This window comes from Temnothorax curvispinosus, unplaced genomic scaffold, assembly GCF_003070985.1.
Source record: "Temnothorax curvispinosus isolate PA1 unplaced genomic scaffold, ASM307098v1 QBEX01013138.1, whole genome shotgun sequence".
Classification (NCBI taxonomy): domain Eukaryota; kingdom Metazoa; phylum Arthropoda; class Insecta; order Hymenoptera; family Formicidae; genus Temnothorax; species Temnothorax curvispinosus.
The window spans coordinates 982,549-1,009,030 of record NW_020222918.1 but is presented as its reverse complement, the minus strand read 5'-3'; the positions used below and the strand labels follow the sequence as shown (position 1 = coordinate 1,009,030).

The 26,482-nt window shown below is 43.5% G+C and overlaps 1 protein-coding gene across 2 annotated transcripts; it reads right to left on the bottom strand.

The window, feature by feature from the left end:
- Positions 1–330: 330 nt before the first annotated feature.
- LOC112463364 (neuroligin-1-like) lies at positions 331–26,482 on the bottom strand. Of its 2 annotated transcripts, none has more exons than XM_025029740.1 (8): positions 25,858–26,482; positions 20,594–22,227; positions 12,512–12,658; positions 9,552–9,740; positions 8,583–8,848; positions 7,330–7,476; positions 6,130–6,554; positions 331–5,080 (listed from the first exon to the last, which is right to left on the bottom strand). In XM_025029740.1, the coding sequence occupies exons 2-8, from the start codon at positions 21,405–21,407 to the stop codon at positions 3,982–3,984; spliced, it is 3,087 nt and encodes a 1,028-aa protein (XP_024885508.1). In that variant the 5' UTR covers positions 21,408–22,227; positions 25,858–26,482; the 3' UTR covers positions 331–3,981. The 2 variants fall into 2 exon arrangements, with proteins under 2 accessions (XP_024885508.1, XP_024885509.1); XM_025029741.1 differs by having other exon boundaries at positions 8,583–8,839.

The window sequence follows — 26,482 nt, the reverse complement described above, 5'->3', positions numbered from 1 at the left end:
TATATACCGTTGTCTCCTTAACAGCTGCGCGTGCGTTTAATATCCTTGAAGTATTTTATAGTCTTTCTCGAATGACAGGGTACGTTTGACGAATAAAAAAAACTCGGAAAATTTCTAAAGATAATATTGTAAGTGCATTGCTATTTTCCAATCAATCTGGATTCTCTTGAAGAACGATACTTCGAATTAGCCAGTGAGATATTGTTTGTACCGCATTTAATTACTGCAATAAGTAATAAAGATTACAGATGCAATTCTTAACTTGCAAGGCTAAGGAGGCGAGCTAGGGAAGACATAGGACACACGCAAAATTAGAACGCCATCAGAGAGTTACGCTTTGAATCTTTAAGTATTTATTTAAACAAATCCCAACATTCCAAACATTGATAGTTGTATATACGTATGAGTGTGTCTTTTGTATCTGTGCGCTTTCTATAGACACAAGATAGATTGTGGCAGCATGTCAGTTTGCCCTCGGCTATCTATGTTATGTCCATAGTGTCCTTCTTTTCATTAATTCTGTATGTATATCCACTGTCGTGCACAAGTAAGTGCCATTTCTTTCATCTACGGATCCTCTAATTAAATCGCGGTCGATTCTTTCTTGCAAAAAATCTTAATTAAACGTTTTCAAATTTTTTTTGTAATTTTTAAAATATGCTGAAGAGTAAAATTTTCTGCATTATTAACGCTTTTCAAATTAGCATCTTCTAGATTTCACAAAAAATCACTCATTTTCGATCGTTTTTAACTCAAGAATGATTTAACTCCCTATAACATTGTTTGCTCATGAAAAAAAATTGCACAACCGGTAAATGGAAAACATTGATCGCGGGATATTAATTAAAAAATATTCATTTATAAGAGAACGATATGTAACTCGGAATTCATAATAACAATATAGTATACAAAACTTGTATATGTATATGTATATTTTTATTGAGCATGAAAATTCGCGCAATGATGTAGAGGTGAAGTGATAAAATAACACTTTAAAAAATATGTAGATACGCGTAATGTAGATCCCAATTACATGCCATTATAAAGAGTTAAATTCCCAATATTCCTGTCAAGAAAAGAAGCTAGTTTTTAATTGACTGAAGAATCTGCAGACGAAAGGAACGGTGACAGTAAAGAGCTCTCACGGGGCTCAATCTTAGTCGCGCAAATGACAATAAGCCTCCTCCGAGTTAATTACCATGCAAATGAAGCTAACTTGACGATCGTATCCAAATTCGACGAACGACTGTTTATTACCCCAGCGTTTCGCGGATCGATCAAACAGCACCCCGATTTTGTATAACGCGATATACCTCTTCAATTCCCCCATGTTTGGCGATATATCTTAACATCGGCAGCATCCTGCCGGTAAATGATAACACACGCGAGTGCAATCGAATCAATTATGGCAAGTTTCCCCGTGACTAGGTTAATTAGGAATTAGGTTACTTACGGTGGCCCCTCGCGCGGTTTCTCTTCCTCATTTACTCGAAGTCTTACGATCGTAGGGGTGCTTTACGACGACAGCGCTCGCTCGTCTCTCTACTCTGACACTCTTGCGACAGACTTGTTTCTTGGGGCTGTCAAGTCAAGATTCAATTCTTGCCGTCTTTCCAATTACATGTCGTCGAAGAGCGTTGTGTGACGAGACGAACCAAGATCAAAACTTGCCTAGCCTCCGAAGAGTTTGTATATATATATATATATATTTATTTTACATATAAAATGTCCGACTTATATTTCAATAACAATTTCTTCGGGGAATTTTGCAACGATATCTAATTTTTCATTCTTAAAGTATATCTCATAGACTTGGTAAATTTTGATCCTAAACGCCTCCGTAAAACAAGCTAAATATACATTTTGGTGCCATCTTAGGTCATTTTATAATAAACAATTTTAATCATTGATGTAATAAATAGCTCCTGTCGACAGTATTGAACAGATCCGACCAGGTTTAAAGTATTAATCGTATATTAGTAGTCGATCGACACGTCTTAGCACCCCGAAGGAAAATATAAAAATTAAAATGGACCCAAATACACTTTTCACTTTCCAACTACCATATTTCCAATATTGCATGAAAATTTATAATATACAGGTGACTCTCAACGATTTCCAACTTTCAACTTGTATGAAATTCCGTCATTACTATCAAGGAACTGAATGCAAATAGTAATTACAAATTTTTTTAAAAGAAAAGAATAGATAAAAGCAAATAAATTAAAGGAAATAAAGACGTAATAGAAATAGATCAGCTTTAACCGAATACGGAATCAAGTTGACGTACCACCAATGTAATTTATGGCGTTTATGCGCGGATCATTTCCAATTGGTCGAACATATAGGAACTCTTATTTAAACACTTTTCTTTATAGCGGCCATCAAAAAGTTAGTAGCAAATTTATAACTTTCTGAAACAACGCAACTTTACTCCCCTCCTTCCGAGGTGACTATTAAAGTCAAAGAAAACTCATAACACGATACTTTCTGACAAATGTTATACATCGTAAAGATGTCTCGAGTGTATAACGCAGTCGCCTTCAATGGAACGATAAAACTTCGCGTATCGAATTCTTTCCGAAAATTTCACGTTACACGACAACTTTTAAAATAAATACCGGAGAATCACCTGTATCCTCTTAAGTACTCCCCGTTGCCGTTAAACCGTTTAGCCCTATCTCGTGTCAAACATGTTCTAATTCCTTACACAAAGTTTCACACACACGCCCAATTACTACTAACGAAAGCCAGCATCTTACAGAGTTCCCCTTTTACCACTCTTTCCCCACATCCCTTCCTTCTTTTTACCCTTTTCTTTCCATTCTTTCCATCCCTCTCGTCCATGTCTCACGCACGTTCTCTCGCACGAACACACATATCAGTAAGCTAGTCGTTCTCGTCGTCTTATGAACCTAGAAGTCGAAGCCCAAGACTACCAATTCCTCGATTAATTCCATTTAGTGTTGTGGCAAGATTCGGGCCTGAGTTAGCCCGAGCACCATGACGGACACCGTGTATGCCTGCCACGAAGATGTCTTTTGCATTCTTTTTATTCCTGAGATTACGTCAATCCCCCCGTTTATGCGACACCGCGTCGCGCAACGACCGCCGGATCGGACCCGGCTGAAGAGTCAGTGAAGCCGACCAAGGGTCGGCCGATCCGGTGAATTTCAAACGCCAGACGTTGTCGTCCCTAATGGACGGACGAAGATTCACGTCTCGGGTACAAAGGGACCACTACGAACCTCCTGTGTGTTCTCTTACGTGTTTACGTGCCCGTTTGCGCGTTCATCAAATTGCGTTACATGAACGTGGATCGCGGCTCGGTAAGAAAATCCCTCGAAATAAAGCACACTTTCAAACGCTGCTGATCTGCACGTGGGGACACACACGGCACTGTACAACTCCGTTCGGAGCGAGTAAAAATTATGTTTCACTTTCTTCAGTCGCGAAAAAGCTACGCACACGTCGGCATCCATTCCTGACGAGGATCACTCGGAGATACAAGGATCGTAAGCTTGAACGCGTTTCTGTAGTAGTAGACTTTAGCAGTCTGTAATAAGTTCTAGGAGCAAGATTTCGAGAAGAGAATTTATTAACACGGCCGTCAAACGTTCACCTTCGCTTTAACGCGAAAGTGATCGCGCTCTCATCTCACACGAGTTAACCGACGTGACGAACACGCGAGCGCTAGAACGTGCTATTTATTCTCAAACGGTAATAATACAGGGAAACAAAAATCTCGTGAGAGGAACGAAAATCGCTTCGACAGAAGCGACTGAGAAGAGCGTGACTGAGAGAGCGAGGCCACTCGCGCCTCGGGAAGTGTATCCCCGATAATAATCAAGAGTTCAAAGGCGTTCCTCGCCTACACTTGATCTCGATCGGCGCCCCGTCCTCTCGTTGCGCGCTCGTTCACGGCGAGAACGCGTCCTCCAACATCAAATATCTCGAGAGACCGATATCCCTCGCACCCTATCACACGGAGATCTCTTGAATCTGCACGCGCTTCTTCGCGCTACCGGGTGTCCCGGGCTGCCGTAGAATCCCGGGGCACGTGAGACCGACGTTCGGCGCCGGGGCCTTGGGCGGGGGCGGCGGTTCCGGCAGTTCCTCGTTCTCGTCTTCGCTGTCGTGGTGAAGGCCGCTGATGTCGTTAACCTCGTCCATCTGGGCGATAGTGGCGTCGACGCAGGGCGACGGCGTGCGGGTCCGCTGGATGCACGGGCTCTTGCTGTAGGACGGCGGTTCCAGAATTCGCTTGCCGCCGCCGGGCGGCGGAGAGCATTGGAACTCCTGCAGCTGCAGCTCGAGCTCCTGCACGAGCTTTGCCTTGTGCGGCGGCAGCATCGACGACGGCGAGTCCATCAGGGTCATGGAAGGCGGCAGTCGCTGCTTGCCTGAACCTGAGGTGTCAATACCGGAGCAGCCAGCCTCCAGAAACTCCTCTTTCTTCTTGTTGCTGAAAGCGCCCGACAGACCGCCGCCGGTCGTGTTCCGGTCGCGCTGATGGTAGATCCCCGCGAAAATCAGGATGTTGAGCAGCAATAGGAACACGCCTACCGCGATGGTAACCGTGAGGGCCGTGGTGTAACTCTGGTAGTGGCTGGACGCGAGCTTGCGCAGAAGATTGTTGGGGCCCGGGCCCAGATTCGAGATCTGCAACGTTCGCGAGGTGGTGGGCGTGATGGTCGTCGCGACGGTCGCGTTCGGAGTACATTCCGTGGTCGACAGCGCGGTCAGTATCGAGGAGGGTTCCGTGGGAGATGGCATGGGTAACGGGGGCGCCGGTAGAGGTACGGCCGTGCTCTGCGGACGCACCGGGCCCTCGTAGAGGCCGGGGTTCTCCGCAAGATGATGGTGCCGCATGTTGATCTCGTAGCCCGGCCGGTGCAGCTGCGGCAGCAGATTCAGCCAGAGGGACATCTTGTGGCCTCTGTAATGCGAGCGCATCTCCGGGCTGTGAGCGGCCTCCAAGTACAGCTGATTTATGGAATCGTACGAGTCCCAGAACGGTGGGCTTGTCGTCAGGCCGTTATCCAGTGCCGTGGACAAGGGACTCACGCCATTCGGGTCCCTAAAACAACGAGCGAATCGCGATTCTTTCACAAATGGACGGAAATCTGCGAATCACGTTGCGCTCTTATTTTATTGGATCGCTAAATGTTTAATATCAGGAAGCACGAAATTAAATATAATTTACGCCATCATCTTTCCCATCGGTAAAAATCCATTTAAAGAATATATGTAGGTATATCTTTATTCTGGAGTTATTTTGAAGTTATTTACATCGAAAAATACATAAATAAGACGGGGGCAGTTTATCCATAGTTTATTTTTTTGTATAATTGATTGTAGCAATATCATTGTTTATTTCAAATAATTAAATGAATATTGTTATAATTTTACAATATGCAGCAAATTGTTCGAAATGCTTTTGGAAATTGGAAGCTAAATTTCAATAAGGTCCGAAGCGATCTCGTGCGTCTCTGTGTGCGATAATTCACTAGAGGCAAAATTGTGTTGCGAAAATTCGTCGTGTCGATGACAGAGTAATCATCCAGATAGCCGCCGATTCGCAATTAGAGATGCCAAAATCACTTCGCGTCTTCGCCACTAACAAGTCTACTCTACTTCGAGATTGCGAGCTTTCGCTGAGCGCGTTAACGGCCTTTGCGGGAGTTTGGTTCCAAAATCCTCTCGCAGCTGTAACTTTACCCTTACTACCACCGCCAACCTTTAGACTCCCCTCACGGAGAGTAATCGAAGTGTATGCGATGCTTAAGTTCCAAAGAACTTTGAACCGGGTGAATTAACGAGGAGGTTCACTTATCCGATTAACCCTTTCGCACCTATGCGCCAGTTATTTCACGTTGTAGTGTCGCCGATTAATGCCGATCGTATGTTTCACCCAAGACAGTGCGCTAGTTAAACAGTACAGTTAACTTCTCGCGATACTCTCGAAAATATTCGTCAATTAAGTCCGAAAAATGTGAAAGATCTGCAACGTACTCCTGTTTGTTGCGGGGTAAAATTTTAATTTTTGTTCTAAACTCGTTTTTAATGCATGGACGTAGTCAAACATTAATTTTATCGCCGGGTGAAAGAGAAGCGGCAAGGACTTACCCGCGCCTCACAAAGTTGGTCAGGTAGTGTACGAGCAGTTTCGACAGATTCTCGTCGGCCGGGGTGTAGTTGGCAGAGGCGGGCAGCGCGGACGTGACTTCGCCGCGCAGAAGAGGTATACCCAGGAGATACGGCACCTCCTCGCCCCTCTGGCTCGGTAGCTCGCCCGGCTGGAAGTGCAGGAAATAGCCGCGTCCCTCCGAGGCCGAATGCAGTAAGGCCAGTCTGAGGAGCGGGGCGGCGACTTGGCCGTCTCCGAGGAGAGATAAGAGACCCTCGCAAATCGCCACGGGACTCTGCTCGCCCCGCTCCCAGTCGGTGTACTCGTTCCGAAGAGTCGAATAGATTTCGTGCAAGTGGTAACGATAGGTGTTACGGACGTAAGTGCGTAATATACGGTCCCTCCTCGTCTCGTTCAAGCCGTTCTGCAAATCGGCAAGAGTTTTCGTTGGGTTTTCACGACGCGGAAAGCGCAACAGTTCGTGAATTTATTGCAGTTTGTAAAATAATCTCCCGACGCCAATTTTGTATCGTCGAACATTTGGATGATCGCCGGATTACATGTACAAAGTAATCGAATGACGTTTCCGCCGATACATCTGCGTATAATATGGATTATTAATTCGATCAGGATCGTAAAGCAGACGCATGCTATTATAGCGCGATGGCCAGTGGCCGTGACCATCGGAGAGTCAATAATATCCGGAATGATTGGCGAGCGCAGGCTTGTGATGCAATCATGTAAAGCTCGTCAATTTGTCAAACTATATCCAATCGATGTCAATTACATATTATGCACGAAGTGTCCGGTCATTAATCAGGGAATTACTTCCGCTCTAATATAAATTTCTTGATAAAATCGATATAAAAATAAAGGTATATCACCAATAATAGCAGCAGAGAAAAACAGATTAAAAAGTTTGAAACCTTTTTATTCTTTTAACGAAGACATTACGAAGCACAGAATTGTCCGGAGTCCGGTTTTTAAAAGAACCGAAAGATCAAGAACAAAAAAGAATAGGGTATAATTAATATATCCCGCATTTCTTCATTCTTTTAACAGAGACGTTATGAAATATGTATTGTAATACCGGGTTTTTAAAAGAACCGGAAGATTAAGAACAAAAAGAATACGATATACGTAATTAATATATTTCTTTACGTATATTTTATTCTCGGGTCACCACGAATCCCACTTACCTGTAAATCTTCCTCGGTGAGATTCACCCAAGCTTCCTCGGACGTCAAACCAAAGAGTAAATCACGGTCGCCGAAGTCCGCGAATTCAGCGCCGGGCCCGGGCACGATTGGCATTAGTCCCGAAGAAGAGGCAGTGGGCTGGAAATTCTGAACAAACGAATTTTCCTTATTGTGTTTCGGAATAATCACGCGTATTAAAGATTCTCAATCTTCTCTATTCGCTCTCGCTTTCCTACCATTGTTAGATAAATCTCTGTCACTCAGGCACATCCCTCTGCGCACGTAAACGTATAGCTTGTAATTTCTATTTAACGTCGCATAAATTGAGCCGCCGTACATTTTACAGCGGAGACGGCACAAGGAGAGACTTGACTGCTTTGTAATAAATCGCAGCTGCGATAGTACATGCACGTTTGTTCATCCTCTCCCGAATTCCCCGTTTAATGTCGCGATATCGCGCGGAGCGCGATCAACCAGGGACTCTATCAACGAATGAGTTAATGGAGCATGCACGAAGTAGCTATTACGATTCTCGGATCCGTCATCCGTCAGTCGGCCGCCCGTTCAATTAGCAGATTCATCGTTTACCTGATGTCGTCTCGTTCGCTCCTGCGCAAAATCAATACGCCGGTCGTCCGTCGGTATTGGGTTAATATCCGTACGCAATTACAACATTCGCGAATTCCGTAATCGCCCGGATGAAACGCGTGTCGCGGCCCCATGTTTATTTAACATCCGGCCGTTATATTTATTTACAACGCGGTGGATATTTCACGCGTAATCTACGTTTAAACGGCGGACACGGGACAGCACGCGCATATACTCCGCGAGAAAGCTGGAGGATGTAAATGCAAATTTTATGAAAAATGGTTCAAACGTCAAAAACGAAGCCGAACCGCTACGCGCCGGACGTCCCCAACAAACAACAGATAACAAACGTGTCATTCACAAAAACCGTTAAAAAGTGCCAACGTAATATTTATAAAAGTTTTCGCCAAGACCTTCCGCAACTTTAATCTCCGGTTTAAGTAGATCTCTCTCTCTCTCTCCGTCTGTCTCTCTAAATTCCAAGTCCGAGGAACGGACAAACACAATCGATTAAACCGCAATTAAGATTAATTAATGCCGTATTACAGTTAACGGCGCAGTAAAACCGAAGCAATCGGGCAGAGCGGATCGTAAAGCAGGTGGAAACGGCGCGTTACCGTTCTTCAGTCCCGAGATTATCGATTATCGGGGGCGAATCGTCTCACCTGATTGACTGTCGGTGGCAGAACAGCCCCGTCAACGAAGGGCGCAAATCCGGAAGTGAATCTTGGCGGATCCAGCTGCACCGCCAGTAGCTCCTCCACGCTCTTCAAACGAAGGCACGGTGCGATATCGTCGGCCTCGACGTCACCGGGACATCCTATCTGCTCGGCGACGCGGCGCTTCACCGCCAGCGGATCTCGCTGCACCGCCCACGACGAGAGGGCCGAACCGCCGAGCAGAATCACCCTCCCGATCAGCGCTGGAATATCCGTTGGAAAAAACTCCCTTGCTATAATTGCGATACGGCTAATAAAATGCAAGGAATGTCCGATAAATCTTTAATTATTCCACGGCTATAGTAATACGTTATTGACGTTTTATTATTCGAAAATCCGATATCCTCGTAAACAGAAAATCATCCTCCTCTTATTATTTCGCGATATTGTCTAAAAGCTTCTTTCTCTCGTTCGAATTTTATTTAAGTCCTTTTTACTAGGAAGCTTATGGACACTATTACACTGAGACCATCGATAAATTAGCATGTTTCTCTATGGACGGTTATACCGATATCAATCAGCGTTAGACGTGATTAAATCAATCTTCTTCCTTCGTAAGCCGGACTATAATGCAAGAGCTCTGCAGCTTAATCAGTGTAATTCCATCTATCACACAAATAAGCGAAAAGAACGTTATCAATGTTTTCTCAGGAGCATAAAATAAAAAAAAAATAACGCGGCAAATAAAACGCATATAAAAAAACTGGCAAATAAATAAAACGGTCCGTGTGGACATTGTCAAAAAAAGGAAACGTAAACAAATTCGTGGCGCTTTTCCATCGGCTCCTATACAAAACGGACACGTCAGCGGTAAATCCGACCGACACGCGACGGCACGTTAAACCAGGTGGGTTGACCGACAAACGTGGGGCGCAACCGATCGGCCGCAAGCCGCGAAACGATTAAACGCCTTACCTTTCGCCATAGGGGAGACGGCTAAAAAATTGGCGAGAGCCGCCCCGGTGCCGTGGCCCAGCAACGCCAGTCGCTCAGGATCGCCGCCGAAAGCCCCGAGATTTTCGCGCAGCCAATGGAGCCCCGCCACCAGATCCATCAATCCGTAATTGCCCTGCGCGCTCCCTTTCGATCCGGTCTTCAGGAAGCCTGCCGTTTCAACGTGCTCGAATTAGGAAGCCGGCTCATTTACGCCCGGCCGAACGGATCGGCGAGGACGGTTTGAATATTCGACGCCGTTAATTCCCTAAGAGCTTCCACGAAAGCACGAGCGGAATTGCGCGTCGAGCTTCGTAACACACTGTACTTTTGTTATTTCGAGGACGAGAAGCGGAAGTTGTCGCCGGGAAAGAGAGAACTTATCTAGAAAATCCATTCAGACATTTCCGGGAGCACGATTCTACTCCCTGTCTCAAGGAGGCTTCTTCTTCCTCCGCTTCTCTCACCGCGCCTCGTTCTTCTTACGCGCAAACCGGACGATCAAAACTCTGTTATGTTAATCGTAAAGTTTTGCTAAACTCGAGTACGCTCACTTTTAGTACCTGCTTTAGCAGAAGGGATCGTCAGAGTTAATTATAATTATCGCTAAGTTGGTTATCGTTGCGGGGGAAAGTCGAGATTCCCACACGCGTGCGTGTGCAAACGTAGCTATTGTAAGCGACGAGAGAACGGCTGAACTCGAAGAATAAACCGGATTAAAATTAAATATTTGCTCGTCGGTACTCAATCCCCGCCCGCTTCAATTTACTGCACCGACTCACCTACGGGCTTGTCACTTTGCCTCGCCATCTGCCTGCGAGGGGAGTTTTCCATTTCAATCCGATTCGCCTTTTAATCACATTCACATATCTGCCGCGCAGCATTTGTGCCAACTTCTAATTACGCTCGTATTTAGCACAGAAAAATATCATAGAGTAATGACTCGTACGAGTGATATGGAATAAATGTTTTGCTACTATTCATATATAAAAAGATATTTCTTTCGCGCAAAAATACGAGGACAAATATTTCGCGATAATTATCATGTATCTGTTCATTTTTACTCTCACCTGTCGAGGTTTGTTCCGCAGAGAATGCGGCAACGCGAAACGCTGCGCGCTACGCGATGAAAAATGCACTTAATATTAACGTGATGGTCCGATCGGAAATTTATTTATGTCGAATTTATTTATGTCGTAAGTGGCGTGAAAACCACATAAATGGCGCGAAACCCAGTGAAAGAACACGAGTAATAAGTGAGGTAACAAGAAAAAAGACGGAAGAAAATCGAATCGGTCGGCCATGCGGTATTGGATAACGCCGCAGGCATTGTTTCGTTTCAACGATGAACAAAACGCATGCGGAACTGCAGCATACCGACAAAGAGAAGCGCGAAACCAGCCCCCGGTATGGTGAAAATACGGCGTATCGATATCGAAAATTGTTCCGTTGACTGCCCCGGGGCTTCTTTCATGAATGGAGGATACGTTGTTGTAAACACGCTTGCATACCCGCCGAATAATACGTTGTTTATCGTTTTATCCACGATTAGGTGCACTCGAACCTTTAAACATCGCCGCTGCAAATAGCGCGGAAAAATAAATATACAGATTACACCGTAGTGGATGCGTTTGCGATAATAAAGCGTGACGTGAAAACCATGGAATCGCCGTTATGGAAGGCATAACACATTTTTAATTAACGTGAAATTACAGCCTTGTCTTTGTCAGCGTGGGCAAGAGAGACCGATGCCCAGATAAAATCCATTTTACTGAATTAACTAAATAAAAATTGATATTTATCCAGAAATAATATATAAAATCGCACAGCGAAACGGGATCCGTTTCCGACTCCTCGCGTTACGCGAATATCGACTCCACTTCACGTAGCCGTTCCCCGCAGTACTCCAACTTAAATTATGCGTACGATATTTAGCGGATGCTCAAAAGCCGGTCGTACGACAAACGAGCGCGTGAAAATCCATTCGCGCGAAAACACCCTTAGCCTTACGCGCGTGTCCTCTTCTTCGTCCTCATTAAACTCCCTTTGTCTCTTCCCCCTTTGTTCGTTTTTAATTTTGGCACACGCACACGCGATTATCTCCCCCCCCCCTCACTATATCTTTTTCTCGCGCACGCGCGCGCGCGAAAACGCATCCTGCATCTTGCATTTTCGTCCTGTTACCTATATATCCGAGAGTTGATGTCGTGTTTTTAAAGAGTCCGAACTATCGCAAAAGTAACAACCCCCCGGAGGAGAATTTCCATATATAACTGCACGGAAAGTAATCTGGTAAGATCTCGACAAACTTTTCCTCCTAGCTGCCACGAATAATGAGATCATTCCGTTAACTCCGTCGAAAGAACAAAAGAGCTAGTCGCGCTGTGTAATAAACAAAGCGTGGTAAGCTCGGCGCATTTTATAACGCGGAAACTTTCTATCAGCTCTCGCGTACGAAATAATAATGCGAATGCCCGATTATTGTATTGTCCGTCGTTGTTATGCCCGAGACAATAATTTCTTGCCACACAACGTGCCATTTATTACGTATTTGATCGAAGTGTCAAATCGTCAGTTATCGAAATAAATGCTCGTTACCCAAGAAAATAATTGTTTCAATCGTACGATTCTTTGCAGCGGAACACGTTTCGTTCTATGTCAGTTTTAAATTATTTTATTCCATTGTTGTTATTACCGCTGGCTCAGAAATACATTTTTATAAATGACGAATAAGGGAAAATTTCTTTTCCTTTTTTCTTATTTTGAGACAAAGCGACGAGCAATGCATTTTTTAAAAGATTCGGTGCTTCGTTTTCTCGCAAATGATTACGGACACACGCGAACGTAGTCGAATAAAATAATCGCAAACGATTGCAAGGCGTGTCCTGCGTTCCGATAAGGCCGAGACGGTCTGTTTTATTGAATAAATATAGCCAGCTTACCAAGCACGCCAAGACGAAAATTGATGGAGACGACAATAAGGCGTCCGTGAGCGGCTAGGGCGGTTCCGTCAAATGAATTCCCGGCGCCCCACGAATAGGAATCGCCATGAATAAGGAGGAGAGCCGGCAGCGAGTCCGCAATACTACCTGCAACATTAGAGGACATTCTACCACGATATCTCTCTGCAAACACGAAGTACGATGCGCGAATAAATACAATACAAATACAAAAGGGAGTATATAGAATACGCGAGAGTATATGACGAATACGTAGAAGAATTTCGAGTATATACACAGAGTGCTTTAAAAGTGTGTTAACACTTATATGGAAGTAATTTTTTTTTTTTTAGAGAAACAGTACTGATAACACAAGATATTGCAATAACAAATATATTTTGTCTTCAAATAGTCTCCACTTGTTCGCCATCGTTGTCAACATGTTCTCGAAATTCTTCTCCAAGTGGTCTCCAGAACCCTGAGGCACATTTCTCTGGATATTGTTGCAATCACATTTGCAATTTTCTATCGGAGATGCACATTGCAATGATGGTGAACAAGTGGAGAGACAAAATACATTTGTTACTACGATATTTTGTGTTACCAGTTCTGTTTCTCTAAAAAAATTACTTTTATATAAGTTCTTGAAGTTAACATTTCTTGAAGCACCTTGTAGATAAGTACTTATATCACATTATCAAAATTTCGCATCGCCTAAATTACATAATAATCATATCGGACAATGACGTTGACTGAACGGCGTTTGTAATCTCTTTAATTATTCTCGACGGTAAATATTTTATTTGACTCAGCTTACAATTCTCTCTAGAAAATTGCAATCTGATCTTAATATACATTCTCTGTTGAACAATATAAGATCAAGTAAACGTGTGCACACGAACCTAATTCTGTTGTAATTTAACGAGGCATAAATGCGATTAAGCGTTTTTCTAAAGATTAGGCATGATAGGCCAGATAAAAATGCTCAAATAACCGATTAAACAGCAACTTTAGGTTTCCACAGAATCTCGTGACTGAGAGCTTATATGACTTTATAAGCTAGTAGTTTATAAAACACGAATTACGAATCCACGATAACATTGTATAATATTTCATCGGCTAGAGATTGTGTTTAATGTTTTACGAAAAAAATTACTTAATTGCATTTAGCACTAAATACAGACAGTATTTATAAAAGAAATATCAATATCTATACACATATTATCTATTATTAATCATTGAAAAATAGATTACGTGCGGAATATCTATGTTCGTATTCAAAATAATTATAACGACGTATATATCTTTATAACATATATTTTTGATTAATGAGCGGTTATCTAACCCATGATTCTCAATATTTCACATATATAAATAAAATGTCAGTTTGGCAAAGGTGGTTCTGAGCGATTCAAATGCCGCAAATTATACGAGGCGTTTAGCTACTTGAGCGAAAAATCTCGATTTACACGTAAATCTTGAAGGGAGGTTTTCCATAAAACCTTACTACCTCTCAGCTCTTGGCAAGGTAATGCAGCTGTCTCTATCAATCGCGACGTCAAATTCCCCGTAATGCGCAACGGCGATCGAAATATAATCATCCCGGGAACGAACTATCATGCCGAGCTAAGTGATGGTAAGGCGAGACACCTGTTGCGATCCTGATAGCGCAAGCTAGACGACAGAAAGTTAAGTAGGTGAACGAGTAGGCGAGCCCGGGCGTGAGACACACCATCCTCGTGATTCCGCTGTGCGTATTTTTCCATTGGGAGCTGCGAAAACCTGCCTGCTTTTACCCGGCGCGCCTGTTTGCGATCGTATCTCAAAACGTTTACGGGCGACTCGATGCTTTTATTGCTTCCTCGGTATCGACTCATCTTTGTCGCGCTGTTGCACGGAAGTTTATAAATAAGTAGATTTTTTTTTATGAACGCAAAGTACTGATGCACCATCAATGTAGTTACTCACTAGGCTATTTATTATCACTGAGATCTTCTACTGCCGCTCTTTTAATCTAGTTAGGAATAACACTGAACTCCAATGTTTCATTCCAAGTGTTGCAAACTGTGTATTAATTAATTTTAGTAGTACAATTCTCGTTGAAAGTCTAATTCCCCGCAGGCTTCTTAATTAATTAAGAATAATTTTCCATTTGCTGTTCTCAAGAAAGCCACCCCACAGTTAATATTTCGCCAAGTTTTTGTTAATGTTTATATAATCGCTATATTATTTTACATGTTCTATACTCGTTTGTATGTCAGTAAAAATTTCAAGAAAATTATTTCTTTTTCATCCTTTATGTCATTTTTAGAACGATAATAGCAGGAGTATAATCTTCTATCATAAGCGATAGGTGAAATTCTGGTTCCGCACGTATACGAAGCGTGTTACGCCCTAGCCTCTATTGCATACGTTCCAACTCAGCGTATATAACGCGATTATGTAACATGTCGGGAAAGGAGGTGGGGTAGATACGGGGGACCAATAAATTCATAAGCAAGTTAGCAGAGATTCGGAAATGAGGAAGCTTTTTGAACGACCTGGAATATATCAGGCACTAAAGTTTACTCTTAATGCGAAAAGGTCGTTATCTAAGTCTTAACGAGAGATCGCGAACTCGTTATCGTGAACTAACAGCAATTTTGAAGCATTTCCAACGTTCTTGTACAGTAAAAAAAATACGAAGGTCGCTATGTATTATATACATATATATATATATATATATATATCCTTTAATCGAGTTCTATATTATCGCACTACACGTAGTACAAATATTCTTTCCGTAAATTTTTCCCATTTCATTAACTGCAATTTTATGGACAATCGAACTATAAAAATATTCGAAATCGGATTTACTTAAATAGATACTTTCCTACGGTTCTCTCTCTAGACGGTTCAAATGCGCAAAATTAAAAACCCTGGTAAAGTGGAACAGTTAATTAAAGTTTCTATCAGCTTCTCCAGATTCCGGTCCATTGTACATCGACTATAGATAACGGTCGATCTTGAACCGCGGTCTTAAGTGCGAACAGATTAAAGAATCGATCCTAAGGCGCATATACGTCGGCACTTGGGAGTCTCCTCTTCATTATCGCGTCCCCTCTTTAGATTAATGTCGCAGCGGCCAGACAAGAAGAACGTCGATCCGATACGAAGCCACCTCACTCCCGCGGTGCTTGCAGGTTCTCTCACGTGAATCAAATAATCGACTGCAATGCACTACGGAATTGAGGATGCAACGCATCCTTACACTTGCATTCCTTTACAGTAGTTTCTCTCTCTCTCTCTCTCGCTCTCTCTCTCTCTCTTTCTCTCGCTCTACTCGAGGAGCTCCTTTCGCCGTCGCTTTATCTTGTCCTTCCAATATCTCGAATCCCTTCGGCCCGCTTCATTTCTTCTCGTATGCAGCATCGGCCTCGCCATTGTGCCGCCGAGGCACCCTGGTTTCTCATCATTTCCCAGATAAAAGTGCGCTTTATTCTTTCATTCTTCTTCACAGCGACAGATTCCTCACGCGAGGCACGCGAATACGCACAAAGCCGGCGGATGCTCGCTGCTCGATCGGGGAAACGACAGCCGGATGAATTCGCGAACGCCCCATCCCCCTTCGCGCTCGCCCCGTATGTCCCGAATATTATTTTCACGTGATCCGCATTCACCGACACTCGGCAGCGTTTCTCTGTGTGTCGAAGTATATTGCCGTGGAGTATTGTATTAAATCTACCTATATCAAATTTTTCCGCGAGTGATCGCATCACAAAGAATAACGTTCGCTCGCGAATGGCTGACATAAATGAAAGATGATCGATGCGTGTATACGAAACGTATAGCTAAATTTCACGGTATGAAGAAGAAAATATCACACATTTGCAAGATTATCTCTTTTTTTTCGTAATGAAAGGCTCTACTCTAAAGCGAGCTCTGCATTGTTTTTTTCAACTTAAACTACTAGGACTAAATATAAAAATATTCCCTTTTTAACAGATTGCAATCTTACACTGAAGGGATATTTTTTTACCAATCTTATCTAGACTATATCCTATTTCGAATTTTAAATCCATATGTGAGATGAGAGATCGAATTCAAGATCCATCAACGAGTCCACTGTTTCCGATAGGCTATGCAGCATCCTTGCAAGATTACTTTGCAATTAAAATTACATTATAAAAGAAATTGTTAAATAATAAGTAATAAAAAGAATTCGCTGTTTTTTTTCTATTATACAGTTTGTTATAAATATAATACAGCATATTAACTATCTCAAAACTCAAAAGAGCTACACTTATGCAATATTTTTAATATATACGGTAATTTTATTCTTTACGTCACATAAATATATTAAATATATTAAATAAATAAAAGTTACAATTACACACGCATTTAAATTAATCGCAGATCATAGTTACTTTTCTGTTCGTGATATTTCCATGGATAATATCTCTTTTATATCATAATTATATTGAATAAAAATCGGATATTAAATACGTATAAAACTTATAACAAGCTCGTTTAAATTAATCGCAGATTATAACTATTTTTCTATTCATGATATATCCATGAATATATAATATCTTATTTTTTATACCATAATTCTCATATTAAATAAGTAAAACTTATAATCGCACACGCGTTTAAATTAATCGCAAATCATGGTTATTTCTTCATTCACCACATATCCATGAACGATATCGTAAGCATTCGGGATGGAGCATCGTCCAGAGTTACGAGCCGTCGTCGCCGTTGCGTAATAACAGATGTAGGATATAACCATAAAAGTAATTCCGCGACGATGATCCAAGACGAAAGAGCTCTCAATCTGTCGGATAAGCGCAATATCGTTAAAATAAGCACGATTTTTGCGTGATGTACGACGTATTACGCATTCCTCTTTGCGCAATCTATGTATTACTCGTAACTTGGTGCGATCCCGTACTTTATCCGACATGAAACTTCAATTCCAGTTGTTTGCGAATTACACTTTTAACGTTGCGTCGGAACTTTTAATGCAAATGCGAGGTCGAAATTGAGCTCCTCAATCGTAAAGAATCACTGGTCTCTTCATTCGCATGAGTTCGGGCAAAATTGAAGTTATAAATTGAAGTAACGTTGCAAATTCCTAATCCTAAACGCTATCATTGTGCGATCGGGATTACCGAGAACCGTCCCGTTCGCATTTAAATTCCATAAAGATATTACAATCGCGTTTCAATAACGCGTTCCACTCGCGCTCGCTGAAGGAGTTCAAACGCTCGTCTGATTTTTCCGCGACGATATCCAGAGATGGAAGATCCGGAAACTAAGCTGCTTACGCACGCGAGTAGTGACGATAGTGGGTGATGATGGTGTGGTGTTGCACCCATGCATCGCGGCGTCGCGCGCGTCAGCGTCGTCGGTGAGAGACGAGCACGAGAAAAAGCGCTTCGCTTCTGTAAAAAAGTAGCAAGAGGATTCAACGCGATAGCGAAGGAAGCAACGACGGCTCGTTTCTCTTTAATCCGGCTGAAACGTCGGGTAGTTACGGCTTTTTATTCGACAGCATAATAGCGGCCTCTCTCTGCGAGATATCCCATAGAACAAAAAACGGGAAAAATCGCGAGTGGATATTACGCGTCGTCGCCGCGCCGTCTCGTCGTATCGTGGAACCTCGCGATATCCCTCAGTCCCTCATACGTGCGCTATCTCCGCCCGATCGCGCCTTACGGAAATCACGGGAGTCTTCGCGCGACTTCGCTTTTAATTAATTCCACATCCGCGTTATCTCGGGCGGAGAATTAATTTTTCGCATAACTACGACGTACAAATCTTCCACTGAAGGCAGATATTTTCTTTAGCGCTACGGCGATATCCGTGCTCCCTTAACGAAAATTGGAATAGACATATTTATCTTGAAGCACGGCAAAGCCAAACTGTTCAAGACGCAAAACTAGGTCAGATCTCTATACACACAACCGGGAATATTACAGAATTCAACAAATCCCGATCGAATCCCTATATCTGAAAATTTATCGCGGGGATGTATTCCCCGTTGTTGATCTCCATATCTATGATCCGTATATTGGTTCGCGTTTACACTTCATCTGAAAGTCTCTCGTTGTGTTCGCAATCAGAAAACCGTCTCCGCGAGCCGATCGATCCGCTCTTTTGTTACGAACACCCGCTCCCGTTCTATCCCCAATCCCCACGCTAAGAGCTGAGAGAATGGGATGGTAGGGGAAAGGGGTAAAAAGGTGGGAGCGTGGAGCAGTAGAGAGTTTTCTTGCAAAGGAAACCAGCATCGCGACAGCGCGAAATCGCGACTACTAAAATCGTCGCATCGAGCTCTCGTTACGAAGCGCAACATTTTTTTTTCTTTCGCTCCCGTCCTCCCTCAGCCGACGTACGCCGTATTGAAATTAGCTCTAAAAATTTGCCGGAAATTATTGCCGACGAAGCGAATTGTTTACAACCGCTATACCTATAATCTTCTTGCGCTCTCGTCGCGCTTCAATATTTCAGCCGTGCTGGCTGGATATCCGAAGGGACGGGATGAGAAAGCGCGGGATGAAAGATATACGCTATGGTAATCAGTGATCGTGATATCACGTAATATCGCGCATGGATCATTCATGAGACAACCTTATGCCGTCAGGTTCAAAGGTCTCTCTCTCTCTCTCTCTCTCTCTCTTTCTCTCCTCCTATTTCTCTCTCTCTCTCTCTCTCTCCTCCTATTTCTCTCTCTCTCTCTCTTTCTCTCTCTCTGTATTTTTCATCAGCAAGAAGCTTAAGCAAGCAATTAAGGTCAACACGTCTCTCGGCGCTGAAAAGTTCATCCAAATTCCAAATGCGGGCGATAGTACTTAAGTTCCTCACGACGCGATACGAGAGAAGGTAATAATTTCTATATGGATAATTCTACTTTCATGAGAGCTCGTTACGCCGCGCTGTTTGGACTTTCGACCGAATTACGTAGCTGTGTACAATGCAGGTAGCGCGCAATCTCGCATTCGGTAAGAGACGCAGAGAGTGGATCAGAGTGGATCGCGCTGCGGATAGAAACGTTTGTCCGAATCGGCCGAACGTAATTTTGGGCGGGAGCGGAATGTTATTTCTAAAATTCTGCGAATCTCCAACGGGCCGGTACGCAAGCGCGCGTATGACGAAAAGAAAAAAAAATTTTCGCGAACCAATGAGTGTTATTACGTATCTACTTGTCGCGCGGAATTATACGTGCGCGATGTCATTGTCACGTGTCATAACGCGCCCGACGCTGCATTCCCGAACGCTTCGATAATCAGATTATCGCGGAATGAAATTGCGCCTCTCTCTTGCCCCCCGGTGGTTAGCGATGCACTTTCGACGAAGTTAGGCAATCTCCCTAAAATTGGACGGTGCAATGTTTCGAAACACAGCGTCTCTCGCGAAAATATCACCAAACTTCACGTCGAAAGATACATCCCGAAAAGTTCGGCTTATATGTTTCCGCAACGAATTTTGCATTCGACAATGGACCGTATGGTGCACAGAGTAGGATTTTCCAAACAGTGCATCACAAACGTGTTTTTCACGTATTTTTCACGAGAATTTTATTTAGAATTTAGAATATGATCTTTTTATTTCGAACAAGCAGAAAGTAAGTTTTACGAAATATATCTGAAATATTGTTACAAACTTCTAACATTGTTTTCTAGCTAGCGAGAAGGAAAATGTGATAGTGTTGACTTTTCAATCAGAAATATTTTCACGGTTTTTTAACCATTAATTTTCGCGTCTTTTTATCTAATAATCATTAATTTATTGCATTTTTTATCATGGGACCATTGATAGCTGTTTCCTACCTTTTAAAGGGCTGCAAAGAAATTTTACTTTCTACAAAGCACAAGGAATCTCGAAAGCAGCAATATATATGTATAATTGATATAAAAAAGAATATTTATAATGAAATCTACTTATACAAAAATGGAATATTTCTTCCATTTCGTCCTTCCTAGAACAACGATTAACAATAAAATGCTTTAAAACATATTTTTTATTCTATCAAGCAATATATTTTTTCTTCAATAAAAGACCATTTTTTGAAATAATATCGCCTTATTAACGTCGACTTACCGTGAGGAGCTTTGGGCACATAGAGGTTCAGATACAGGCAGTCTTCGCTCTGGTTGACCAGCATGGGCACCAGCCTCTTGAGGTAGGCCTGCCTCTGTCGCGGCAGGCTCTCGTCCGGTACCGGCGGCCGCTGCGGACAGGCCGGCGGCATGGTGTCGGCGAGTCGGATGCCGCGCCAGGGTGTCGGGGTGACCGGCGGCATGTAACGCAACGCGCCAAGCGGCGGCGTTGCGTACGGCACGCCGTAATAAGTTTCAACGGACGTTGACGATCGGGCCTCGATACCGCGCAGCATGCCGTATCGCGTCTTGACCGTTCTTGTACTGTACTTTTGAGTGCCGGCCAGCGCCTCGGTACCTGCCAGGCAGCACTGAGCGCAGAGAAGCGCCAGCAGGAAGACGCTCTTGGCAATTCCGCCGTCGGACGGGACCATTCGAAGGGTCCCTTTACTCGCGATATCCTTCGCATTTCGTCGTCGCCTCTCTCGTTTATCTCCTTCGTCGTCGCTCCCCTTGTCGCATTTGCCTCTCTTCCGCTTTCCCCGTTCCCAGCATCGTTCGTCGGAAATCGCGCTTGTTTGGCGACTCCCCAGCTTCCTAGGAACCTCACGACACACCGAGGAGACATCTCGTCCCCGGTGGAGAACCGCGTGCCGCGGTCGATACGACACGATAATATCGAGCCGCGGAGAACCCTGCTGTCGGAGGACATGTTTAACTGACGATCGCCAATCGCTGGTGAGAAGGACGGTGTTGGGAGGCGAGAGGTCTTTCCTCTTCCTCTTCCTCGGCAAAGAGGAGGAGGACGTCCGCATCGCGTCACGCCGCCGCGGACTGGCCGCCCCTGCGGGCCCCGCATCTGTGGGGCCCTCCTGCCGATGGACGACCCCTTTCTTCTTCCGCTTCCGATTTCCGCTTTCCTTTTCCGTTCGCCGCCGCTGCCGCCGCTGCCTTCTTGCCTGTCCTTCGCTCCTCCGTCCTCGCCGCCGCCGTTGGCAATTTTTTGCGCCTCTTTCCGCCCTCCTGCGCCCCTTTTTGCCCTACCACCGCCGCCACCACCCTTAGCCCGTCGCCGACGTCCACCCACTCCCACAGCTTCCGGTACGGCTTGCCGCCTGCACCTCCAGTCCCGCGCCCTCCAAGCGGCTTTCGCTCCCTGTCCGCCGTCTCGAATTTAGAATAGCGACTCGGTACTACTATCGCGCTGCTGCTGCTGCTGCTTCTGCTTCTGCTGCTGCTGCTGATCGGCTCCGAGCAAACTCTCACTTCCATTCTCAGGTGCATGCGTTGCCCGCGTTGACGCTGAGCTGCCAATCTGGCGACCGATCGTCGTTGCCGCGCGGCACGCGCGTATACACGACGCTCCGATGACGATCGATGAACTCGAATCGTCGGCAGTGAATGAGCTTGATGGAATCATCGGCGCCCGGGGTACGATGGTTCGATTCACCGCCCTCGGAGTCGCCGACGCCGACTCGCGTGGAATCCTCAACGTTTTCGACGTACGTGCTACGACTCGTCCCGAGAAAGGAGAATCGCTCGACGACGATTCTTCGGACCTCGCGTATCCGTTTCTTGGTCTCGCCGGGAACCACAGGAACCACCTGCTTTCACCACGTCGCGCGCTGCAACACGCTGCAACAACGTATAAAGAGCGCTTCGTTAACGCGGCTTCTCTGGAAATGAATTTCACGTCACGTTCGACTAACTCGATGGCAGTCGCACCGGTATAATAAATTTATAAACTCCAGGAAGATCGTCCCACCACCTGGACAATTCAAAATTCTACGAAACCTCAAGCGGACAGATGTTTCTCGTGCCCGAGGACAAATGGCGCGAAAATTGCTACTCTCTACTCAGTGAACAGGAAAAATGTATGCTCGATATATTTTCGAGGAGACAATCGTGCGTGAAGCGTGTGTACCCCCAACGTCGTTGCCTTCCCACTCCTGTCTTAATCCCGTTGCGGTTCGGCAAACAAGGATTCTTTTATCCTCCATCATATTTTCTAATTATTTATTTTTATTGTAGCGGTTATTCTATTCTAAAAATATGCATGTTTTTGACTGTATGTATTCCCTGGCAAACAAATCTGCATCTAGTAAACAGAATGTCCGATTTTCAGTTTATTGATTTTTGTTATTGGTGCTACCATAATTTATTTTTCAGAAACCATTCTTTTTTTCTATTTGTTGTAAAATGATGAGAAATGAAGTAGATATTTTGCGCTCCAATCTGCGATAATATATATTTCCATATATTACTGCGGCGAAAACTGACCCCATTGTGGTAATAGCGCAAATTTGAGCCGTTTCCATTGCGTATTAATATGCAGATGTATGCATCGACCCTTTGGATCGAATTTTCGAGAATTCAGCGACGCCGGACTTGAAATTTACGTTCACTAAATCAATAATTAACGTACATTGCGGGACCCGTAATGAAAAATCGAATCGCACTCGGCCGGTCGCCCGACTAAATCTAATTAATTGCAATGACGATGTAGTTTTGATTCGAATGAGTTGCTCCAGCTGCTCGAGTAACGCGAAATCTGATAGCATTCAACTGTGGTTATGCGAGAATTTCCAATTTCTAACTTGATATAAACTACACTCCCTGCCCCTTGGTACACCCGGCGTTACGACTTTAGCAACATTTCAACCTTCCCCCTGCCCCCCCAGGGGAGAGAATGCGGCCTGCGTTTAAATTATCACAAAGTTTGGGTTACGTTCTCCCGTTATGATGCCCTTTTTCCAAACGCGGGGCGAAATAGCGGGCTATTTTTCCGCGAAGGCCCACCTACGTGGCGAAACGTCGTAATAGTCTCGTACTTCGTCGAGCGTGCAATTGTTAAGACAAGCCATATAAACGCAGACATTTTCTTGCGCTCGCTACTTTTATATTTTCTGAAACTTCTTTTCCGGTGAACGCGTCGAAGTAAGAACCATTTACTTTCTTGACAATGACGAATAAGTATTACTATAATTGCGCGAAACAAACGAGAGGTAAATGTACTGAAAGTTAAAATTGAAGATTATAATTATCCTTATAATGTCTTCCTAACGTCCATTTAGCCTTTTATTAGTTTAAAGAAATACAGAGGCCCGTCCGTCAAAGAGAAAAATATAAATCGTAACTGCCATCATAATATTTTCCATGTTATTTATAAATAAATGCTATTCATGTCTATTAGTAAAAAGAAACTTCAGAATTATGAAAGCAAAGTTCGTTTAAATGTAAATAAAACGTGGCGCACCACGTAAATGGCTATTTGAAAGTTCAAATGCTAATTATACCTGTAATTTCAATGTTGAACAAAGCTTGATATTAATTCAATACCGTTTTGACGCAGTTAATTCGCAGGTTTACAGCAAATGTAAAATTTTTTCCTCGCACTCAATCAAAGCGAACGTGTCGGATGTATAGTACAAAGTATTCCCGATTCTCGAGTTAGTCTGACACTGTCTTCTAAGTACTTTGCAGATCGGATTCCCCGGGGGTTTTTCGTCGACGGAGCTCTGCGCGATGCCGACGTGGACTCAAGTTCGAAAATAGGAGCGAACCATCATCGGATTATGCTCCTATTCCGCGGCATTCAAGCGGACAAGCAAAAACGAGATGCCAATGCCGAATCATAAGCGCGACAATCTGGCGAGCGAAATTAAATTCCGGGGCTCGCGCTAATTGCGGGGGAGGGGGGGAGAGAGAGGGGGGATGACTGGACGATTAATAATTCACCGAAGGGAGCGATAAGTTCGAAGTTTCCGGATTTACGGGGAAGAATCCATGAGGAATTATCGAGGCGGCAACGACAACGTGAAAGGAAGAACGGATCCCTCGCGAAAAACGCCGATATATTATCGCGGAAATTGCATGAGTGCCGGCGTGACATTTTTGCACGGATCAACGAGAGCGCGTCCTGTAAGAAATGGATGAGTCAATGAGAATTGATGGTGATCCATTTTGCAAAATTACGAGTCCCCCCAATCTTCGAAATTGAGGATTAGCCTCACAATCGTTCCCTCTCTCAATTCTTTCCTCTATATTACACTCTATCTTTATGTAATAATTTTAATTGACGCGAAATACGGACGAGAATATTAAATACGCGTTGGGAATAAAAAGAAAGCGACAAAAATATTTTCAGTGACAATATACTGTCTTCCAAGATTAGAGATTCTATGTTTTAAAAATGTACCATTTCAAAATGCGATTTTCTCGCTGAATTTATCGTCAATTTATTTTAAGTTTTGTGCATAATAAAATGTTTAAATAAACCGAAAGTACATTTGTGATTCGCCAACAATATAATAAACAATTAGATTTTTATTTCATCGACCACAATTGGCAAATAATCATCGTGACGATTCGACCGTTGGTTTTGATGACCATTGATTAATCATATTAATCGGACCAAAACCAATGGTCGAATCGTCACGATGATTATTTGCCAAATGTAGTCGATGAAATAAAAGTCTAATTGTTTAAAGTTGATTAAAATAATTTAATATTATTTTACACATCAATTATTACGTCTGATGAAAAATTCTGTTGAGTATCTATCTATATTTTAACATTTAACTTTATCTATAGCTTGATATATTTATGCACATTTTATAATAAAAAGAATATAAGACCAAGAGCTATTATGATTATGTGTGGAAAAAAGTGGTTAAACAAAAGATTAAAATAAATAACAAGAATATATTAAAAATTACATAAAGTAAACGTAGGAGTGAATTAGTAAATATAAATTATTTAAATATTAATTATATGCAAATATTAATCATTTGCATTTCTTTATAAATTAATATTTATAAAGACACTTTATTTAATACATATTTAATCATTTCTGAATATTTGATCTTCGAAAAAGCAGTCAATAAAATCTGAATATATTAAGAATTATGATCTAATTTTTGCGATAGTAACGACGAAAGTTTATGACGCAATTATTATACGTTGTTGACATAATTTTACTACTCCTTGTAATATATATGTACGCGACAAACTCGAATATTGATCGAAAATGATGTGCGGATTTCTTCAAATCTCGGGAGCTATCATCGATGATGTCTCGACGCCATATGTTTCAGATTTCTTGAATAATCAGAAAAGTAAAGTCTACGAAAGCAACTTGATACAGTTATCCGTACAGAATACGTTCTTACTGAGCCAATGTCATTCGTTCAACTTAATCATCTAGCTGATCTACCAGGAACATTGCATTTGTATTTATAATCTTGAAAAATGTATGGAACGCACCGAAAAACATCCAACTTCTTATCTAGGGTCGTCTTCTCGTATCACATAGTGTATAATGGTGTTCACTCAATAATCTCGGTCAGATAACTTTCGGGTCCAGATAATTTCGAACCTATCGCTCCGGCACCACACGCACCAACACGTAACGCTTCGATCCATTCGACGCGGCTCGCATCACGTTAGGAGTCCGGGGTTTGACGTTTCCACGCTCTCGAGAACAATGCTGATTATTACAGATTCGTGAGCGCGGTCCAGATCGCCCGAAGCGCCGTCAAACCGTGATAAAGCGGACGCTAGATGTTTGCCGCCTCTCAGGCCTCAGGCATACTCTCCGTCTGAGCACCTTCTCGCCAGCTGTTGAATCGCAACGCGACGGACGCGACGACGATTCGCCGCGAGCAGTCTGCATACGAATTGCGAGAGACTGCCGACGAGACCAACAAAATCAGCCGACTGACCAAATCCGTACCCACAAGCCAACCCCCAGAACGACCCGCACCCTTCGTGTGCGCGATCGACTGTCTGTCCCGGGCACTACTAACGCGCCGAGGGCCAGCAGCCGTGCGACCTCCGCGGAGGTGGCGGTGCTGGTGCCTGCTGCTCTTGCCGCTGGTGGTGGTGATGG